Source organism: Chaetomium globosum, genomic scaffold (genome assembly GCF_000143365.1).
Source record: "Chaetomium globosum CBS 148.51 scaffold_6 genomic scaffold, whole genome shotgun sequence".
In the NCBI taxonomy this organism is placed as follows: Eukaryota; Fungi; Ascomycota; class Sordariomycetes; order Sordariales; family Chaetomiaceae; genus Chaetomium; species Chaetomium globosum.
The window spans coordinates 1887558-1907580 of NT_165981.1; the positions used below are offsets into that span (position 1 = coordinate 1887558).

The 20023-nt window shown below is 56.1% G+C and overlaps 6 protein-coding genes across 6 annotated transcripts in view; 4 read left to right on the forward strand and 2 right to left on the reverse strand.

Moving 5' to 3' along the window:
• Positions 1-1627: 1627 nt before the first annotated feature.
• Positions 1628-2503, reverse strand: CHGG_08944 (uncharacterized protein; the record flags this gene model as incomplete). The annotated part of the gene is made up of 3 exons (XM_001226870.1): positions 1628-2205; positions 2316-2426; positions 2494-2503. 3 exons carry the CDS (start codon positions 2501-2503, stop codon positions 1628-1630), a joined length of 699 nt encoding a protein of 232 aa, XP_001226871.1.
• A 1487-nt stretch (positions 2504-3990) lies between these two features.
• Positions 3991-5145, reverse strand: CHGG_08945 (60S ribosomal protein L8; the record flags this gene model as incomplete). The annotated part of the gene is made up of 4 exons (XM_001226871.1): positions 3991-4191; positions 4248-4757; positions 4821-4898; positions 5143-5145. 4 exons carry the CDS (start codon positions 5143-5145, stop codon positions 3991-3993), a joined length of 792 nt encoding a protein of 263 aa, XP_001226872.1.
• A 347-nt stretch (positions 5146-5492) lies between these two features.
• On the forward strand, positions 5493-6701 carry CHGG_08946 (uncharacterized protein; the record flags this gene model as incomplete). Its single annotated transcript, XM_001226872.1, has 1 exon — positions 5493-6701. The coding sequence occupies one exon, from the start codon at positions 5493-5495 to the stop codon at positions 6699-6701; it is 1209 nt and encodes a 402-aa protein (XP_001226873.1).
• Positions 6702-8075: 1374 nt separating this feature from the next.
• CHGG_08947 (uncharacterized protein) lies at positions 8076-11523 on the forward strand (the record flags this gene model as incomplete). The annotated part of the gene is made up of 2 exons (XM_001226873.1): positions 8076-8772; positions 8924-11523. 2 exons carry the CDS (start codon positions 8076-8078, stop codon positions 11521-11523), a joined length of 3297 nt encoding a protein of 1098 aa, XP_001226874.1.
• Positions 11524-12783: 1260 nt separating this feature from the next.
• Positions 12784-14806, forward strand: CHGG_08948 (uncharacterized protein; the record flags this gene model as incomplete). Its single annotated transcript, XM_001226874.1, has 4 exons — positions 12784-12856; positions 12978-13017; positions 13104-13324; positions 13380-14806. The coding sequence occupies 4 exons, from the start codon at positions 12784-12786 to the stop codon at positions 14804-14806; spliced, it is 1761 nt and encodes a 586-aa protein (XP_001226875.1).
• Positions 14807-16460: 1654 nt separating this feature from the next.
• Positions 16461-20023, forward strand: part of CHGG_08949 (uncharacterized protein) — a gene marked incomplete at both ends in the record, with an annotated part of 5729 nt that continues 2166 nt past the window's right edge. The window contains 2 exons of the mRNA XM_001226875.1: positions 16461-16563; positions 16667-19915. Coding sequence (XP_001226876.1) covers positions 16461-16563; positions 16667-19915 — 3352 coding nt within the window. The remainder of the gene's footprint in view (positions 16564-16666; positions 19916-20023) is intronic.

Below are 20023 nucleotides of genomic sequence, written 5' to 3' on the forward strand. Positions count from 1 at the left end.
TCAGCCGTCACATCGACCTTCCTAGCAAACAAAAAAAACACCTCCTTCCACCTTTACGCCCGGATCCAGTCAGCAACGAAACACAAATCGCTGTTGGGCCCTGCTGTCTGTCACTCAACCGTGACCAGGACGGACCAGCGAGCCAGCTCAGACGCCTCACAACGCTCAGCCGGGCTCTGCCCTGTCCGAAGCGCGCTGGGCGGCGGGCACGTAAAGTACTCCTATCTCTCTCTGTTTGGCGATCGCAGTGCGCCGCTCCCCCTGGTGATCATGTCGTGGTTTTAATGGCATATTTTTGTCTTGGTGGTTCCTTCTCTTGTTTTTCGGGTGGCGGTCTTTGTTTTCGCTGTGGGTTTGGGAGGGGGGGTTAGTGATGATATTTGGGGGGAAGAGGGATGGGGTAGAAGGGGGGGTACCTTTGACGGCGTTGCCGGTGGAATTGGCGGACGGCATAAACAAGGTGGTGCAGCCGGTTGCGGGGCTGTGGATGGAGACGCGCTCAGGCTGGTGGATAGCAGACTCGCTCTCTGCGCCGGCCGAGTGCTCGTGCAGGGCCGAGATAAGAGCGTTCTGGAAGCCATCCAACTCGTCGACGGTGAGGTTCTCGAGGAGGGACCGGATCTGGTCGTCGGTGAGGACTGTGAGCGTCATTGTTGCGGTTACTGCTAAAATAAAGGGGATGCTGTCTGTGACCTTTCAGATGAAATTAATACTATGTAAAGCAGATGCAATGTGTTATACCTAAGTCCGGGCGAGACCCGAGGTCCAACTGGAGGGGCCGCCTCCGGGTTCGGAGCCGGGTGGGCGGGATCACCATGCCAAGGCCGTTGCTGGCCGGGGACAGCGGGGTGATTCGGACATCGTACCTACCCGAGGGCGGATGATGGCTCCTCCATTGAACTTGTCAAGATAACCACAACCCCGACTAGATCGCGATACCACATCCAGAGCCATCCTAGCTATCCGCTCTCACTGAGTTTGCCAGCAATCGACGACAGTGAGGGAGCCGGCAGTTTATCGGTGAATTTGCTATCTTCTGATGCTCAATCAGGGTCTGGATACTGCCAATCTCCCATGTAAATCGCATGGTGGGCTGTTGTTGAGCCGTTGCTAGTGGCTACCATCATCTCCCATCGAACGATGCCGCCGCCTGTGTCCGCTTGGTGTGCTCGGGGCTGAACATGAATGATTTAACGGAGAGTAAGAATGTGTTGCCTCCACGTTCTTCCTAATATTAGCAGAACTTCTTTGGTAAAATAAGGGGGAATGTCGCCCTTAAAGATATCCTCAAGACACGAAATTGATGGAAACAGAACTAACTGGTGGATTACGGAAACCCCAGCCTTTATCATTCCCGAAGAGTACAGCGAGGTTGGGTTGCACTCCATGTTGTTTGAATGATACACTGCCGTGGCACTTTTCATAGAAGATTGGATATGGAGCGACAGTTCCATTTGTTGAAAAATGTCATGTTTAAGATATTCCGATCAACCATCGTCACATTGACATAAAAAGACTGACATTCCAGCAGTCATCCGGACGAACAAACCATACCACCCAGCCACCCAAGACGCAAAGTTCACTAGCAACCACCCAGCCAGACAAAAAAAAAAAAAAAGCTCGGAGCTCACCGCACCGCCATCGATGCATTCCCGCCCCTAAACACCAACTGCGCATGCCGTCCCCTAACCTCCTCCCCACTCCCACCGGCCCTGACGCCCCCCTTATTAGTTCCCACCCCCAAATCCCTCACCCTCCCACTCCCAATATCAAACAAACACCCATGCACCTCGAGCCCCCTCTCGCGCACCGCATCCTGCACCACCCCATTCGCCATCAACACCTCCACCCCCGCCTGCACATTCAACTCGGCCACCCTCACCGCCCTGGCCTTCTCATCCTTGATCGCGTCCAGCTCCTCCGCATGGGCGCGGTGCACGGCGCGCAGCGGCGTCAGCCACGTATCCAGGACGCCGCCCAGACGGGCGCCCCCGAGGGCGGCGATGGCGCCGCCGCAGCCCGAGTGGCCGCACAGCACGATGTGGGCGACGCGCAGGTGGGCGACGGCGAACTCGATCACCGCCGACGTGTTGATGTCCGTCGCGGATACGATATTAGCGATGTTGCGGTGCACGAACACGTCGCCCGGCTGTAGGCCTAGGATGGTGGTTTCCGGGCAGCGAGAGTCGGAGCAGCCGAGCCAGACTGGGTGGTGGGGGGGTTAGTGTGGGTTTGTTTTGGGGTTGGTAGAGTTGGGGAGTTGGAGAGTTGGAAAGTTGGAAAGGTAGGTAGGGAGGGAGAAGGAAAGAGCTTACGGATCTGGGGGGATTGCCCGCTTGCGAGCTTGGGGAAGAAGTTGGGGTTCTGGTGCGCTTTGTAGCCCGCCCAGGCGTTATTCGAGCTCAAGGCATAGAGGAAACTATCTTCTGCTTCGGGGGGGTGTCGTCAGTCAACAAGGTGTTTCTTTTTGCGATGATTGCAATGAAAACTTACCGTGCGCCATGTCGTTTGGGTATCCCTATCTCACCGCCAACAACAGGAGAGTCGAGCAAAACTAGGAAACCAAATAGGAATGTGAGGGGAGGGAACCCCGGGACAGCTCCCAGTCTTTAAAACAACAAGACAAGCGATTTCGGCCTCGTTCGTAGGACCCGAGCACTGGGCTGGGCTGCTAAGCACGTTTGCCCGTGGGGATGCGGTCCTTCCCCGAAACGGCTTATACACCAAGCCACTCTCGTCTCAGAAGTGTCAGCGCGCGCCGCGGGATGGGCCGGATCGAGTGACCACCCACGTCCCAACGTGCCAAGGAAGATTAATGAGCTTAAAAGATGGGGGGAAGCGAGCACGTAAGCCTCTCAGGAGCTGGGGAAAGCGGGGACTGCCGGGGTTTGTTGAGCAAGGGAGTCGTGATCGCGGGGGAAACTGCGTGGGGGTTGGTGTTGCGACCAGCGGCGACAGTGTGTGGTACCGACAAGGGGGCAGAACTACTCGAGTTCAGATGGGAAAGAGAGACTGAGATCGGCAACCCGAAAAGAGCGGCCTTGCGGTCCTCATAAACATTTTCAATGCCCGCGTATGTGCGACCTTGGCCAGACATATCCATCCCTTCCCCGAGGGTTTGGGACTCGGGTCTCTTGGAGGCCTGTGTGACAGGCTGTTGTCAAACCCAAACGGGAGGGCATACCCCTCGTCTCAAGTCCGTAGCTCCGCATGAAACGCAGACGTCCGCTTCACTTTCGAACCAGATCTGACATGCAAAAAACATGGGGGCCTTCCGGGGTGATCGGAACGGCTGGACACGGATCAGATAATGCTTGCCATCCCTCGCTTTCGGTTTGCTTACTTGGACATACTTGTCGGTGGGAATTGCTACAAAAACTGAGCATCGTGGATTTTCGACACAATCGGCGGGAGGTGATGAATCAGTCAAGAGGCGGCATTGCAACGACACGATGAATGAACTTTGGGCCAATCTTGTTGGAGGTGATAGGTAGCGTTAAGATACCTAGGTAAAATTTATCCGTCTCCTCGGATCAAGTGCCGCAGACCCGTGCTGTCGATCCTTCACTTGTGTCGCATGATAATGTCCGGGCATCGTCAAGATTAAACTCGGCTTGCCCTTTGATGCAACCTCCAACTGTCTTGCCTGGTAGCGGCAATCTCCAATGCTTCCCCGCGTTATGCTGGAGGAATTGGGGACCAAACCCAAAACCTGGGGTAGGCTCCCGCCACAATCGAGGTCGGAGATTAAGAGCCAGATCCGGAAGACAGTTGGTCACAACACATGGGATTCTGAAGATGTGCATCTGGGAGTATCCATCGCATTCATTCAGCTGTCCCGACCCGACCCGAAAAGAAAAACAAAACCTGGTATCAACGCCCGTTATATGTGGCCGAGGCAAGCAGTTTATTTCACCCTGATCTGGTTTTGGTATTCCCGTACGCCATTCGTAAGTGCAGTACCGCCCATCCGACCATTGAAATGCTTCATTAAACCTTGACCGCGGTCTCGATGGCCTTCTGGCGCTTCTCGATGCGCTTCTGGGCCTTGTAGCCCATGATGCCACCACCCCACTTCTTGCGAGCATCCTCGTGCTTCTCGACGTAGCCCTCCTTGATGGCAGAGACGAGCTTGGAGAGCTCGTTCTTGTCCTCGGAGCGAACCTCGGTGATGGCGAGAACAGCAGCAGTCTACAGATGACGTTAACACTAGCCCTGTTTAAATAAAACGATCGCAATAAGCCTACCTTCTTGTGGACGACGGTGCCGAGCCTGGCCTTGCCCTTGATGATGGCATAGGGGATGCCCATCTTGCGGCAGAGCGCGGGCAGGAAGATGACGAGCTCAATGGGGTCAACATCGTTGGGAATGAGGACGAGCGAGGCCTTCTTGTTCTCGATCAGGCCGACAACGTGGTTGAGGCCGTACTTGACGACGTAGGGCTTCTTGCTGACGTCCTCCTTCTTCTTGCCCTCCTTGATGGCGGTGGCCTCCTTGAGGAGACGCTCCTTCTTGTCCGTCTTGGTCTCAGGGCGGTACTTGTTTAGGAGCTTGAAAGCCTGGGCGGCGGTGTTCTTGTCGAGGACCTGCTGGAACTGGGCGATCGCAGGAGGCACCTTCAGGCGCATGTTGAGGATCTTCTTCTGGCGCTGGAGGCGGACATACTCGGGCCACTTAACCATGCGCGACAGGTTGCGCTTGGGCTGGATGGCCTGGCCGATACCGAAGTTCCGGGGCCGCTTCTCGAGAAGCGGGTTCTAGAGGAATGTCAGCACATGCAATTGGGGGTCGGGAGGGGTTATTATTGGGAAGCAACTCACCTTGGGGGCCTTCTTGGAACCCGCCTTTCCCTGAGGGAAAGGGGCCGGGGCGGCCTTCTTACCAGACTTCGTAGGAGGCTATCATTGAGGAGAAGACATCAGCAAATGTTTTACATTGACTGTGATCTTCTGAACTCTAAAGAGAGGCTGGATGGCGTTTCCGCGCATCACGAGCCAGCTCAAGCCATTCATCACCCGCGGTTTTGCAACCAGCAAGCGGAAATTCATGTAACTCGCGGATCTCGAAAGATCGTTGAGAGCATGTTGCAAGTATGCATCGTAAGATGCCTTGCGTGTGGTGTTATCGTCAGCGGGTGCTTACCATTTTGTCGTTGGGCGATGCTCAAAACCGGGTTGTCGAGAAGAATTCTGGCAAGGGAAATTTTTGGTGGTGCTGCACACAAGAAAAAGAGGTTGTGGATTTCCGGAAAGCTCGGACCAACAGGGCATGGCGGGGAATCCTCGGAACGAGTGTGAGTTGAGTGGGGCGCAACTTTCTTGTTCACACCCCCACTCGCCCAGGCCAGCCAGTTTCGAGACACCTGAGCTTTGAGTCAAAGGTGGGATTTCAGAACCAACTTTTTTTGATACGATACACCAAGAACGCCTCAGAATAGCCGGATATCACCATCAAATCACCCGCCGTTTTCACTACCTTTCCTATCCCCTGTTATGGCGCCCGCACTTTGTGTCAACTGCAAAACGGAGCGAGCGCTGATCAAACGGCCCAAGAACCACGCTAAGCTCTGCAAGGTCTGCTTTATCACTATCTTCGAGGATGAAGTTCACCACACCATCACCTCATCACAGCTATTTCAACCCGGAGAGAAGGTGGCAATAGGAGCGTCTGGCGGCAAGGACTCGACAGTTCTGGCCTCAGTCTTGAAGACATTGAATGAGCGGCACGAGTATGGTTTAGATCTTGTTCTCTTGAGCATAGATGAAGGGATCAAGGGGTACCGTGATGACTCGCTAGAAACGGTTAAGCGAAATGCCGTCCAATACGATATGCCTCTCACAGTGGTCGGATATGATGAGCTGTACGGCTGGACCATGGACCAAGTTGTCGAGACGATCGGCAAGAAGGGCAACTGCACATATTGCGGCGTCTTCCGCCGGCAGGCACTTGATCGCGGCGCAAAGATGCTCGGAATTAAACACGTCGTGACAGGCCACAACGCCGACGATGTCGCTGAGACCGTCCTCATGAACCTGCTCCGAGGGGACCTGGCGCGTCTCTCACGAAGCACAAGTATCGTGACAGGAGACGACCGGTCCGAAGTGAAGAGAAGCAAGCCCCTTAAGTACTCGTACGAAAAGGAAATCGTGCTATACGCCCATCATAAGAAGCTCGACTATTTTAGCACAGAGTGCATATACAGCCCCGAGGCGTTCCGTGGCAGCGCCAGGAGTCTCATCAAGCAGTTGGAGAGGGTACGTCCGACAGCCATTCTCGACATTGTTCGAAGTGGCGAGGACATGGCAAGGCTGGTCCCGGGAGAGTCGCCGTCGTCCTGCGCTTGCAAAGGGAACAAAACATCGCCTATGGTACCAGCAGAGGACGACATTGGTGGATGCGGCTCACAGAAGGGGCGTACATCAGGCAACGAGATGGCTGCTATGGACAAGCAGCTAAGGGAGAACGAAGCGCACGAAGGGCTTGAGGTTGATGTCGCGATGGTCATGTCCGAGAGCAAGAACAACGGTGCTAAGAAACACAAGGAGCTTCCAATAAGGAGCGGTAACGGAACCTCGAAGAGTGCGCCTCGGCAGGTCCGTGGTAACTGCAGCCGCTGCGGCTACATGTCGAGTCAGGACATCTGCCAGGCGTGCATTCTCCTCGAAGGTTTGAATAAGAACCGGGCTCAAATCCAAATATAGGGGTCTGTACAAGGAGATGCTGGTGAATGGTACGGAATTGACGGCTGTAGTGTCTATGTATGGGTGCACTCGGCTTTCTCCTGAGTAATCCCTCATTTGTCTGCCGCGGGTGTGATGACTTCGTTGTTTTATGACATCCTCCTCTCGACCTGTGATGTATGAGCTTCTACATCGCCTGGATTGCTGCGCTAAATGACTTACCCTCCAGGGGTTGTTCAACTCGAACCCAGGCGGCGCTATGGGGTTGTCTGTTTGCCCCCGCAAGTATCCGGTGAGCCTCCTGTCGCGATCCATCACTAAAAACGGCTGTCAGAATATTGCACGGTGGGGTATTCGTCTGAGCCGCGGGGAGTTGATCGTACTTTGCTGTCAAATAATTAGCAATTTACTCTTCCAGCGACTCCTTCCACCATGACATGGACCTACCTTATCCCACTGATCAAGCGACCATCTGTGTCTTTTGCCACCGCTCTGCATGTTCTTGATCTTGTTCATCCCGGCGCCCGTCACGCCAAACATCTATTACCCGTCAGCGACCCGAGCCTACTCGTGCGGGAGCTCGGCGGGGCTTACGGCGATGATGATCCCATAGGGAAGCAGCGTCTCGAAGGGAATCATTGCAGCGGTATTGTCGGCCTATTCAGTCGTGTTAGCTTTGAAATACCAAGGGAGAGAGGAATTGGTGGCGTACACAAAGCCCTTGTTCACTAGTTGAGTGAAATGCAGCTCCGAAGCTTGTTGCTTGCAAGCGTCGTGAATGTCATCCAGATTGGCGAGCCGCTGGGTTGAAATTAGCTGCCTCAGGCATACGTGGATCATTCCTCTGTTGAGACTCGCCAGGCTAAGGAACGCACGGGCACATGTTGGATACACGCATCATTTCCATATGATGTGTGATGACTAAGATCTTCTTCCATCTCAGCTGCAACCAAGCGCATTCACCGGACTGGCAACTGCGACACGGCGAACGAACATCGCAAAACAAACCATTTCCGGCGATTTTATACCTCTAATTGAGGCCAACACCAAAGTACTGGGGAATTTACGTGTCTTTGCCTTCATTCCTCTCAAAACTTCGTTCAAATCGATAATCCACATCATATCAGCCCGTGATCGGCGCGTCGCGCACCCCTTTCGTCCTCTACACACCACCGAGCGATCCCAAGACCTCCTTCCCGGCCCGCCTGACTTCCCAAACCACGACTTATTTTTTTCCGAAAGGCTATGCTCTTGGCATGAGCCGCTTCTTCTCGTGTGTTCGCACCCACTTGCTATGAGCGGCGTCAGCTGCCGCGACGCTTGACGAGGCGCGCCAAACGTCGTGGCCGGCGCCTCGCTATCCCAGATACCGAGCTGGGAAACAAAAATACAAAGATGGCGGATGCGCGGCTGATGGAGGAGGAGCTGCAGCAAAGCGCCATGCAGTCAGAGCGGGAAGCTGGGCTGGCGCAAGGGGGTGACGACGATGGGGACGTGGAGATGGGCGACGACTATACAGTCGCTTCTCAAAGTCACATCGATGTCGGCTCCGGGTCCATAGATGGCGACGGGGATGAGGATATGGAAGAAGAGGACGACAAAGAGGCGTACGATGACGAAGACGACGATGGGCATGGGGAGCATGACGATGACCACAGCGGCAGTGGTCAGTCTGAAGAAGAAGACGGCGATGCCTTCGACGAGGATGCCGAGGGTGAAGAGGACGATGAGCTAGTAACCCGAAATCACCGCCCACAGCGGAGGTCTATCAGTATGACAAACGGCCACCATGACGGCGATGACGGCGATGACGGCGAAGAAGACGAAGACGAGGGTGTCGGCGCTGTCAAGATTAGACCCGGGGAAACCGATGACGAGGATGACAGCGGCGATGACTCGGCGAGTTTGGCTAGCGTCAGTGATGCTGAATCGGAGGAGGAGGCGGAATGGGAAGGGGCCGATAACGATGACGCCGAAGACGATGAGTTTGAAAACGCCGCTGGTCATTGCATATTCTGTAAACAGGATGAGGAGCATGACCCGGGCGAGGAGTTTGAGGTGTTCCTTGCTTGTACCAAATGTGGGGATAACGGTTAGTTGCCTGCCCCCCCGAGCGCTTTGTTTAGAAGGACTAACATATGCAGCCCACCAACAATGCGCAAGAGAGCATGATGCTCTTGAGAGCGAAGATGGTAGGTTTTCTTTCTTAAGGGTTCCATCATCTCCTTTGCTCACAACAACAGGACCCGACACCTGGCGATGCCCCAGATGTGCGAATGACCCGGATTCAGATACCCCCGCAGACGTGGACGGGATGGTGGATGGGGCTGGTGCCTCCACAGCTCAGCGCGCTACCGCCCCAAAGGTCGCGCGGGATTTGCTTCCCTCGCAGAAAGGGGCCACCAACCCTGACTCTCACTCTGTCTTCAACCAGTTGGTTCTCGACGAAGACCCCATGGATGGATCTCGTGTGCTTAGGAAACGCAAAACATCTTCGGTCGAACCCGACGAAAGAATCATAGCCCTTCGCAGGCGGCGTAGAAACACGGGCGATGAACAAAGCAACGAGGATACAGCAACAGGCCGGGAAGACTCGTCCAGGCCAGTTTCGAGGTCTCTGCGGCTGAAGATCCCGAACCAGGCCGCATCTATCGCCGAGAGGACACCAAATGTCATTTTGGTGAATCTGCGGATAAATCCATCCGAGCTCCATCGGATTTTGTCACAGCCGCCAAAGGGGCCGAAGAAGCGCTCAGGCCGGTCACGGCGCCGAACCTCAAGAAGCGAGTCCACGCGTGCAGCGCCTCTGCCTCTGGCCGCAATTGCAACACCATTTACACCAAGCGCGTATTCGCAACCATTCTACTCGTTTTATGACAAAGAAACGGATGAGCTAAAAGGTAAACCTTATGGCGGAATCCTCACGGAAGCTGAGGCCGACACGTCGAAAACAATGCCCACAAATGATGACCGCCGGCGCTTTGACGAAGCCAAACAAAAGGCGGAAGAGGAATGGCGACAGCGGCTGCTCAAGAAGCAAGCCGAGGTGGAAGCCCCCGCCAAGAAGTCAAGGAAAGCATCAGGACCTGCCAGCCAGATCGAGTGCATCGAGTTTGGTGGTTGGGAGATCGACACATGGTATGCGGCACCCTACCCGGAAGAGTATAGCAGGAATCGCGTTCTCTACATCTGCGAATTCTGCCTCAAGTACATGAACTCGGACTATGTCGCTTGGCGCCATAAACTCAAATGCCCAGCTAAGCACCCCCCGGGAGACGAAATCTACCGGCACGGCTCAGTATCAGTCTTTGAGGTGGACGGCCGCAAGAATCCGGTCTACTGCCAGAATCTGTGTCTCTTGGCGAAACTTTTTCTCGGGTCCAAGACCCTCTACTACGACGTGGAGCCGTTCCTCTTCTATGTTCTCTGCGAGTACGACGACATGGGCTATCACTTTGTCGGATACTTTTCAAAGGAGAAGCGTGCTAGCAGTCAAAACAACGTTTCCTGTATTCTTACACTCCCGATTCATCAACGGAAAGGGTACGGCAACCTTCTCATCGACTTCTCCTACCTCCTGACCAGAGTCGAGAACAAGACTGGCTCCCCGGAAAAGCCCCTCTCCGACATGGGCTTGGTTTCGTACAGGAATTACTGGCGGTTGATAATGTGCCGCTACCTCTTGGCGCGTTTCTCCGAGGAGAAGTCTGGGAAGATTGGCCTCGGTATCAAGCAGATCTCAGACGACACCGGGCTGACGCCAGACGACGTCATCTCAGCTTTGGAAGGGCTGAGGTGCTTAGTCCGGGACCCGCAAACGCAGCTTTACGCCTTCCGGGTGGACTTGCAGTATTACCGGGAGTACGTTGCGAAGTGGGAGGCGAAGAAATACGTTCAGCTCAATGAAAAGGCCTTAACATGGACCCCGTATGTCATGGGTAGAAGCAATGCGACAAACTTTGAGCTGGGTCCGGCTTTGAACGCCATCGCCCCAAGGGAAGAGGAAGAGGAGGTGAAACCGGCAGTCCCGCCAGAGGAGCCGCTGGTTAATGGGACGGACCCCCCCAACCAGCCAGATACCTCCGCCGAGGAAACCAAGATTGCACTCGAGCCCGTTGTCCTTCAATCGACCGAGCCCAGCGAGCCGGCCGAGGCCACTGAATCCCTTGAGCGAGTGGAAACGGACACAGGGAGCGGTGTCAACGGCGGCACCATCCCAGACGGCGTCGCCACTGACCGGAATTCTACGGAACAAAAAATGCAGACCGAGGCTCATCCAGAGCCAGTCAAAATCACGGCGGCGAACTGGATTGACCAATACAAAGACGTTCCTCCAAGTCGGTTCGAAGTGGTTCCGCCCATTAACGGCCGCCGATCCGACCGCACTCGCTCAATTATTCCCCGACCGCCGGCCGTGCGGACTGGCAGCAGCGGCGGTCCCCGACCGAAACCCAGGCGCCCAACCACGTCCCGCCGTTCAACGTCGTCGCGGCCCAGGAATAGCACCAGCAACAGCAAGCGGAAGCCGGGCGGCACGGGTCGTGGACCGGGCCGTTGGCCGAAGGGAACTAAAAAGAGCGATTACGGTAACGCCGCTAGTGGGCCAGGTCTCCCGCCGGCGTGGCTCGCTGAACGCGCCAGGATGGCGGTGGTGGCAGCGGCGTCCAAGAAGGGGACAGGTGACGGCGTCGCGGATTCGGTGCAAGTGCAATCGCCTACCTTAGAAGAAGGCGGTGGGCAGGCGCAGAAAGGGAAGGGAAAGGGGAAGGGAAAGGAGAAAGACTCCGGAAAGGAGAACACGGACGTGGAGATGCAGGATGCTGAGGGCGAGGTGGATGTGTGAGTTCGGGTTTGGAACGAGTTATTGGGAGGCGGGATACCACGGCGTTGTTCTTCGGTGGTCTGGGGCGTTGCGTTTTCGGGACGGGAGGACATTTGGGCTTCTTTTCCTTTTTCCCCGTGGCATGTACCTTAACTGCTTGAACAGCGGTTCTTGTCGTTCGGTGCCGGATTGAGTGTTGTTTATACGAGTGTATTCAGTGTATTCCAGATAGGCACGGCTTGGGCAGGTAGAAGGCGTTGTTGGCCCTGAGTTCTGGATTTTTATACATGGTGTTGGTTTTGTACGAATGTCTCAGTGTTCTGGATCAAAGTGCAGAGCTTCCAAAGATTTGAATTTCCATGGGGTGGAAGATCTACGTCATGGCACTTCCACTTTTGCATGCTTCGCTCACAATTCCCTGTGCCAGCGCAGCCAGGCTGGGCGCAAGCTCTGTTCCACGGAGTCGCCCCTGTACACTGAGGGTTGCCTCCCGAAAATGGCTTAGGGCTGCGGTGGCCACTTTCTGGAAGGCTTGGCGATACCGGCCTGGGGTTACGTGGTTACGCAGTATGAAATATCGTCATCATCAGCGCGCTCCCCTGGCCTGCGGCCTCTCAACAATTCAATGCTCAGAGCTGAGTTTTCAGCTGAGGTCCCGAGAAGATAGGCACATAATGAATATAGTTTTGGTCGATTCCAGACCGGAGAAATAAAACTCTAATCATCCCTCGTCAATCGCCTTTTGCCCCTTTCCTTTCTCATCCAGATTACCTACACAAGATCCAAATCTGCTAGCCGTAATTCGGACCGTGTCGATCCACGTAATACTTAATACGCAAGTTCCCTTGCGCGGCGGTCCAGGATATTTCTGGGGACGGCCGAGCTTTCCCCCCTCTCGCCTCGCATGTCCCGACCACTTCCAGCCTGCATCGCATTCAAACCGAATCTGCAGTAGAAGGAGCCTCCGACATTCATCATCATCATACACCCTGCGCATCGCCATCCTCAGCTCTGCCCCTGGCGCCTTTTGTCCGAGGCCTTTGACAAGGCGCATTGCGCTCCCGCCAACTGCGAAACCCGAGCTTCAGTGGCGCGCGGCCTTTCTACACAGCAAAGTCACGGCCGCCAAGCTCGAAACGGCAAGCCGCCCCCGACCGCCGCCGACACGCAACACACCTTCATCTGGGTCTTGCGACATAACCGGTCCGCCCTCCTTCAAGACGCAACACAACACATCACAACCACCACGACGTTCCTATTCGTCCCCCTACTGGCGCCAAGATGTCGAAGGTTATTCGAAGCGTCAAAAATGTCACAAAGGGCTACTCCAATGTCCAAATCAAAGTGCGCGAAGGTGGGTCAGCTTTCACAACGACGGCTGCGCCGTGCCGCGGCTCGATCTCGCAGTCGGAGGGATGGTTTGTACTGACGTCGCCGGAATGTAGCGACCAGCAATGATCCATGGGGTCCAACAGGGACGCAGATGAGCGAGATCGCTCAGATGACGTTTAACTCGTAAGTGGGACGCACGAGGGCGTTGTGCGGGGTGGCGCCCCATCGCAAGGCCGACGACACTGACTCTGTTCGCGTTCGGCGTCTAGATCAACCGAGTTCTACGAAATCATGGATATGATCGACAAGCGGCTCAATGATAAGGGCAAGAACTGGCGGCACGTTTTAAAGGCGCTCAAGGTCACAGACTACTGCCTGCACGAAGGGGCGGAGCTGGTGGTCACCTGGGCCAAGCAAAACATCTTCATTATCAAGACCCTGCGCGAGTTCCAATACATTGATGAAGATGGCAGAGACGTTGGCCAGAATGGTGGGTGTTTTTCATTGTCAAGGGTCGGAGGCGAGGGGCTAACCTGTTCATCCAGTTCGCGTTGCGGCCAAGGAGCTTACCTCCTTGATCTTGGATGAGGAACGACTACGGGCAGAGCGAAGCGACAGGAAGACCTGGAAGTCCCGTGTTAATGGCCTGGAGGAGTACGCCCCCCAGTATAACCAAGGCAGTCGTCCGGAGCCCCCGCGCCAACGGATCCGGCCGTTTAATGAGGAAGAGGACACAGAGTACCGCTTGGCGATTGAGGCCAGCAAACACCAGGAGGAGGAAGACAGGAGAAAGCGCGAGAGCCGAAACGTCGACGATGACGATGATGATCTTGCAAAGGCCATCAAACTCAGCAAAGAGGAAGAGGAGAGGCGCCGGCGAGAGCTGGAGGAGACTAACGCAAATGCTCTGTTTGACCCCGAACCCGCGTCGGCGTCGACAAGCCAGCCGCAATTCACCGGCTTCAACCAGGGGTACCAGCAAGGGAGCGCCGTCGATTTCTTCGCAAACCCTATCGACCAGAGTCAGATGCAGCCCCAGCCTACGGGATACGTGAACAACGCGTATACGGGGTTCCAGCCGCAGGCGACCGGGTACCCGAACGGATACAGCAACGGATTTGCCCAGCAGCAGACAGCTTTTGACCCCTTTGGTCAGCAGCAACAGCAGATGCCTCAGATGCCGCAACAGCAGAGCTTCCAACCCCAACCTACCGGGTACAACCCTTACATGCAGCAACAGCAACAGCAGCAGCCACAGCCGCAGCAGCAACAGTTCCTCCAGCCACAACCTCAAGAACCTGGGCTCCAGCCCGGCAGCAACAACCCCTGGGCCGGGAACAGTACCCCACAATCGCTCAAGCCCACCGCAACTGGCTCGAACAACCCCTTTGCCCAACGGCCATCAACAGGCTACAAATCCCAGTCGTCGATGACCACGCTCGGTAGCCTCCCCGAGCAGAAGACACTTTCTACCTTCCAGCCCCAACAACAGCAATCCTCTTCCCCCTTTAGCACTATGCAACAGCCCCAGCCGCAATTCCAGCAGCAGCAGCAACCACAACAACAACAGCAGCTGCAGCAGCCACAAAAGGAACTCACTGAGCACGAGGCACGGCTTAATGCACTGCTGGCCGGTGGCGAGGGCCTCGACACGTTCGGCAACACGGGCAACCTGCGCATCCCCGCGCAACACACGGCTCCCGGCGTGTTTGTCAACAGCGCCGGTGCCGGGTTGAACCGCATCAACCCGGAGGCGACGGGGAACAACCCCTTCCTGAAGCAGCAGTTTACCGGCATGCCAGCTGTGTCGTACCCCCAGCAGCAACAGCAGCATCCACAAATGCCGGCTGCTACCGGCCCGGCCGGCATGGGTATGGGCATGGGTGGCGGTGGTGGTGGGTCGACAAACAACCCATTCGCGGCCAGGGGAGGGCAGCAGGGCCAGCAGGGCGGAGATCTGATTCAGTTCTAGGGCTGAGATGGTGTGGTAGATGGAGATTGATGAGGGGACAAAGACAGTGTTGGCGGTGGGCGACGACGGTAAACTGCCCAGGAAGTTGAGGCCGGCGCAGAATCTTGGCCGGGGCATGGGATAGATGCAGGTCGTGCATGCGCGTGTGGGCATGTGCGTGTTGGGGGCTTGCTGAAAGCAGGCTGTATGTTTCTTCTTGACCCCTTTTTGGTGTTGGTGGATTGGACCTGAGAACCCTTCCTACCGTTTACTTTTTACAACCTACGTTACCTAGTTTCTGAATCGTTACTTTGTGGACTTGCAGGCTGGGTCCGTCGAAAATAGACCCATGGAGGGGAGGAAAATGGGAAGCTCGATTCAAAACTCCGGGCCCCTTCGAGTCCTTTTGAGTGCAAGTGATCGAGATAGGTACCGACTGAGTTTGGCGGGTGTGAACTTGGAGCCACGTTGACTGTGTATCGCGACCTTGTGGTTCTGACTATTGAATTACCGGTCCTTTTATCTCTGTGTGAGAGCAAGTGATGGAACTTCGAATGCCAGTGTGCTTCAAGTTTCCCGATCAAGACTGGTCTGATCGGGCTCTGTGGAACATAACACCGTCAAACCCGGTATTTTTGTAGGTAGGTGGCAACTCCTGACTAGCCAGCAACTAAAACATCCGTCTCAAGCCTCGGATGACTCGCTAGAAAGAGAGAAACATCGAGGAACAGTCCATCAACACTGGTGGGGGATTTATACCCGTGGCTCAGATTCGTGTGGTAGGGGCATTTTGTCATCGCTCCAGGCAACATACCCCAAAAGTGTGACTAACATCTCTTTAAGACCAATTAAACGCGTTGCTTTGCAGCTTTTCCTCTCCTTATTTTTCAGGTTTGATGTGTTCACAGCGCTTGCCATTTGCAAAGGGATCTGATTTGTGCCCTTGTCGCAAGGCAGACTTGGAATTTTAGTCAGCTGTCGAGCATCGACGATGATACGCCAATGACAACGTTGAATTGAACCTCAGGCAGCCACTGCGACACCACATGACGCTTTGGGTCACGGTTCGATATGTCAGCGTTGTCCTGTTCGGAAATGCTGTTCATATGTTAAATACCTCGTTCCCATCAAGGAGAGAAATCACCACCGCACCTTCCATGTTCTTTAGGTAGCCAACCCAAAAGTACCTAACTGCTGGTGAATCTGTGAAAACCTGTGCTGTGTTGAGCCTCCTAGGTCTGTGCTCTGAAGCTTCACGCCCCGGCCACTGTTTTTTTCGCGGTCACGCACTGCTCTGGGGTCGCGTGATTTGATTGGCCATCAATAAGAAGCTTGGACCGACTGGTTGGGCAAGGGCAGAGCGAGCAGTCAACTTTCTCGAACTGCCAACTTCGCCTCATCGCGCCCTCGATCTTTTTAACGGGAAAGAACGCGGTGCTGTCCAGCGCAAGCACCCTTGTTGCGCAATCAGTGCAGCAATCAATCCTGGGCAACCTTTACATCTTGCTTCCCATTTCCAATTCCGAAAATCATTTAATTGCGACTCGGGTTTTCAGACTCGATCGGCGGAAGTGCCTTCGCGCCTTTTTTTCTATCCCCGACAAATCCTCGACATCGCGACACCAGATCCTCGCCATCCCCATCGCCATTCCCATCATCTTCGACATCGCATACCATGTCATTTGGGTTTGGTAGCGGCACTGGCTTCGGCCAGAATAATCAGACTCAATCCTCCGCTTTTGGTGGATTCGGGACAAATAATACAAGCACAAACTCAGGTATGTCACCGCTCCATTTCCATCGCTTCCTTTCCGCCCTCCCCGATCACGAATCTTGACTCCGAACAATTGCTCTGCGATATTGACGAACTAACTACTTTAGGCTTCGGCGCCTCTTCCGCGACCCCTGGCTTTGGTGCGGGAGCCAATACAGGGACCACCGGCACCGGCATGTTTGGGGGCGGCGGCACCGGCGGCGCGTTTGGCGCGAGCACCACTGGCGGCTTCGGTAGCGGCGGCTTCGGGAGCAAACCAGCTTTTGGCACACCGGCCACAACTAGCGCGGGAGGGGGGTTGTTCGGCAGTGGCGCTACCACAACAACAGCAGGCGGGACGGGGTTCGGTACCGGCTTTGGGGGCGCAAATACTACCACCACCACACCCTTTGGCGGCGGCAGCACCACGTCCCTCTTTGGTGCTAAGCCTGCGACGACTGGCTTTGGCGCGGGAACATCGACTTTCGGCACCGGTGGCACCACCGGTGGCGGCGGCCTTTTTGGCAACACGGGAGCCGGCACCACAGGCTTCGGCGCCACAACCAACCCCGGCATCGGGACCAACATTGGCGACCCTCCTGGCACGGCCATTGTTGGCTTTTCTCCCACAGTAGAGAAAGAACAAAACAACTCTAGTCAAAGCAACTCCTTCCAAAACCTCCTCTTTATGGATGCGTATAAGAAGTGGTCTGCTGACGAACTAAGGTTGACTGACTACAACCAAGGTAGAAAAACAGGTGGTGCCGGCGGTACTGGGGCATTTGGCGGTTCTAACTTTGGTGGCGGCACGACGGGTTTCGGTAGCAACACAGGCAGCACTGGGTTCGGAACCAACACTGGAACAGGCATGTTCGGAAGCACTCAACCAGCAGCCACCGGCTTCGGTGCGACCAACAACACGACGACCGGCGGGTTCGGCACCGGCGGCGGTGGTCTTTTCGGCAGCAAACCGGCAACCGGAGGCATGTTCGGAAACACCACCACCACCCAACCCGCACAGACTGGTGGGATCTTTGGCGGAGGCGGCACTGGCGCGTTTGGGAGTGGAGGCACCACGACAAACACGGGCTTCGGAGCGAATACGGGCAGTACGGGGGGGGGTTTGTTTGGAAACACCAACACAGCGGCAGCCAAGCCTACGGGGTTCAGCTTCGGCACTGGCGCCGGCACTGGCGGCAGTGGATTCGGCGGAGCAACCGCGACACCAGGCTTTGGGCAAACCGCCACTACCACCAACACCGGTGGCGGCGGCTTGTTTGGAAATACAGCCCAAACCAACACCACTGGCGGCGGCCTTTTTGGTCAGCAACAGCAACAGCAGCAACCTGCCGGCACAGGCTTCGGTAGCGGCACCGGGTTTGGAGCGCAGACTCAGAACACCGGAGGTGGCCTGTTTGGTAACCAGCAACAGCAGCAACCGAAGCCGGGTGGTCTCTTTGGCGGCTCGACAACAACCACTGGGACGACGGGCGGGCTCTTCGGCGGTACGAACACCGGGGCGACGTCTGGATTTGGCGGAGCCACGACGGCCCAGCCTGCAGCTGGTGGTGGCCTATTTGGCAACAAGCCCGCAGGCACCGGTGGAGGCCTGTTTGGCAGTAGCACGACCGGCCAAACAGGTACTACCGGCGGCGGTCTCTTCGGCAATCTTGGAGGCAATACACAAACCCAACAACCTGCACAAGGCGGCCTGTTCGGCGGGTTAGGCCAGAGTACACAGGCCAAGCCCTCCCTCTTCGGCAACTCAGCGCCGGCAGGAGGCGGTCTTTTCGGCAATCAACCCGCCCAGCAGCAGCAAGGCGGCATGTTCGGCGCCAGTACCAACCAGCAGCAGCCGCAGCAGGGAATGCTAGGCAGCTCGCTCCTCGGCGCTTCCCAGGGTCAGCAAGCGCCTCAGCAGGCTTTCAACGCGAGTATTCACGACATCTCTGCTTACGGAGCTGCGACGCTCTTCTCTGGGCTGCCGGATGACAAAATCCAAAACCCCGGCCCCCTTGCCACTCCCCTCTCTGGCACATCCAAGGTCAAGAGCAGGTCGATTTTGCCTATGTACAAGCTCAGCCCGGCAAACGCCTCGCGCCTTGTCACCCCGCAGAAGAGGGGCTATGGGTTTTCATACAGCGCCTATGGCTCTCCCGCCAGCCCGTCGAGCGTTTCCAGCACCCCTGGTGGCTTCTCACAAAGCCTTCTTGCCGGTAATATCAACCGCAACCTGAGCAAGAGCATCTCGGCTAGTAACCTGCGGCGAAGCTTTAACGTGGAGGACAGCATTCTCCAGCCCGGTGCTTTCTCTGCCAACTCTAGCATGCGTCTGCTCGGCGGCGCCGGCAACCACAAGAAGTTGATTATCAACAAGGAGATGCGGAGCGATTTGTTCACCTCGCCTAACAAGGAAAAGCAGGTCCCGGAAGACGCCAACGGGTCACGGAAGCTAGCAAAGCGCGTCAGCTTCGACACGAGCACAGTTGAGACCACCCCGGAGACCCGCCCGGCGGCCGCTCTAGAGAACGGCCCCAGCACTGATGACCAGAGCCAAGCCAAGCCGAGCACCAGCGCTCGTCCTAGCACCAACGGCGTGAATGGCGCCAAGTCGTCTCCCACAACTGCCGCCCCAGAGATGGAGCAGGTCAAGGGCAACGAACTCGCCATTGTCCCTGAGGAAGAGTCACCTGCGGCCGTGCGGACCGAAAAGAAGCTCGGTTCCACGATCGAACCGGGCAGCTATTGGATGTCGCCAACCGTTGAGGAAATTCGTGCAATGAACAGGGTGCAGCGCCAGCGGGTCCCCGACTTTACGGTCGGCCGCGAGAACGTCGGCAGCGTCAGCTTCAAAACCCCCGTTGACCTAAGCAACATCAACCTCGATGAGCTATTCGACGGCATTGTCGTCTTGGTCCCCCGCTCTGCCACCGTTTACCCTGTCGCGGCAAAGAAGCCTCCAGTCGGCAAGGGGCTGAACGTGCCTGCGGTCATTTCTCTCGAGCACTCGTATCCTCGTGGTGGTCTCGCGACCACCGGCCGTCGCCTCGAGCGTCACATCGAGAGACTCAAGACCGCCATTCCCGACACGACCTTTGAGAGCTACGATAAGGAAACCGGTGTTTGGACGTTCTCGGTGGAGCATTTCACAACCTACGGTTTAGGTGACGATGATGACGAAGACGACGAAACCGAGATCGAGACTGTTCAGGCGCGCCGCGCAATCTCGAGCCCATCAATTGTTAAGGACTCGACCTCCCCTTCTGATCCCGACGACACTTTCGAGTTCAGGCGCAGCCGGCGCGTTCTGCCTGGTGCCTTCGATGATGCCGCATTGTCGGACAATGAGGAGGCTGCTGATGCCGCTCAACGTCAGGGTACGCTGTCTCCTGAACCCCAGGAGGCTGATGCCCCCTTGCCGTCGCGCGAATGGCCTGAAGATGAAAGCATGGCTGACGGACCCGATGAATACCAGCTCGAAGGAA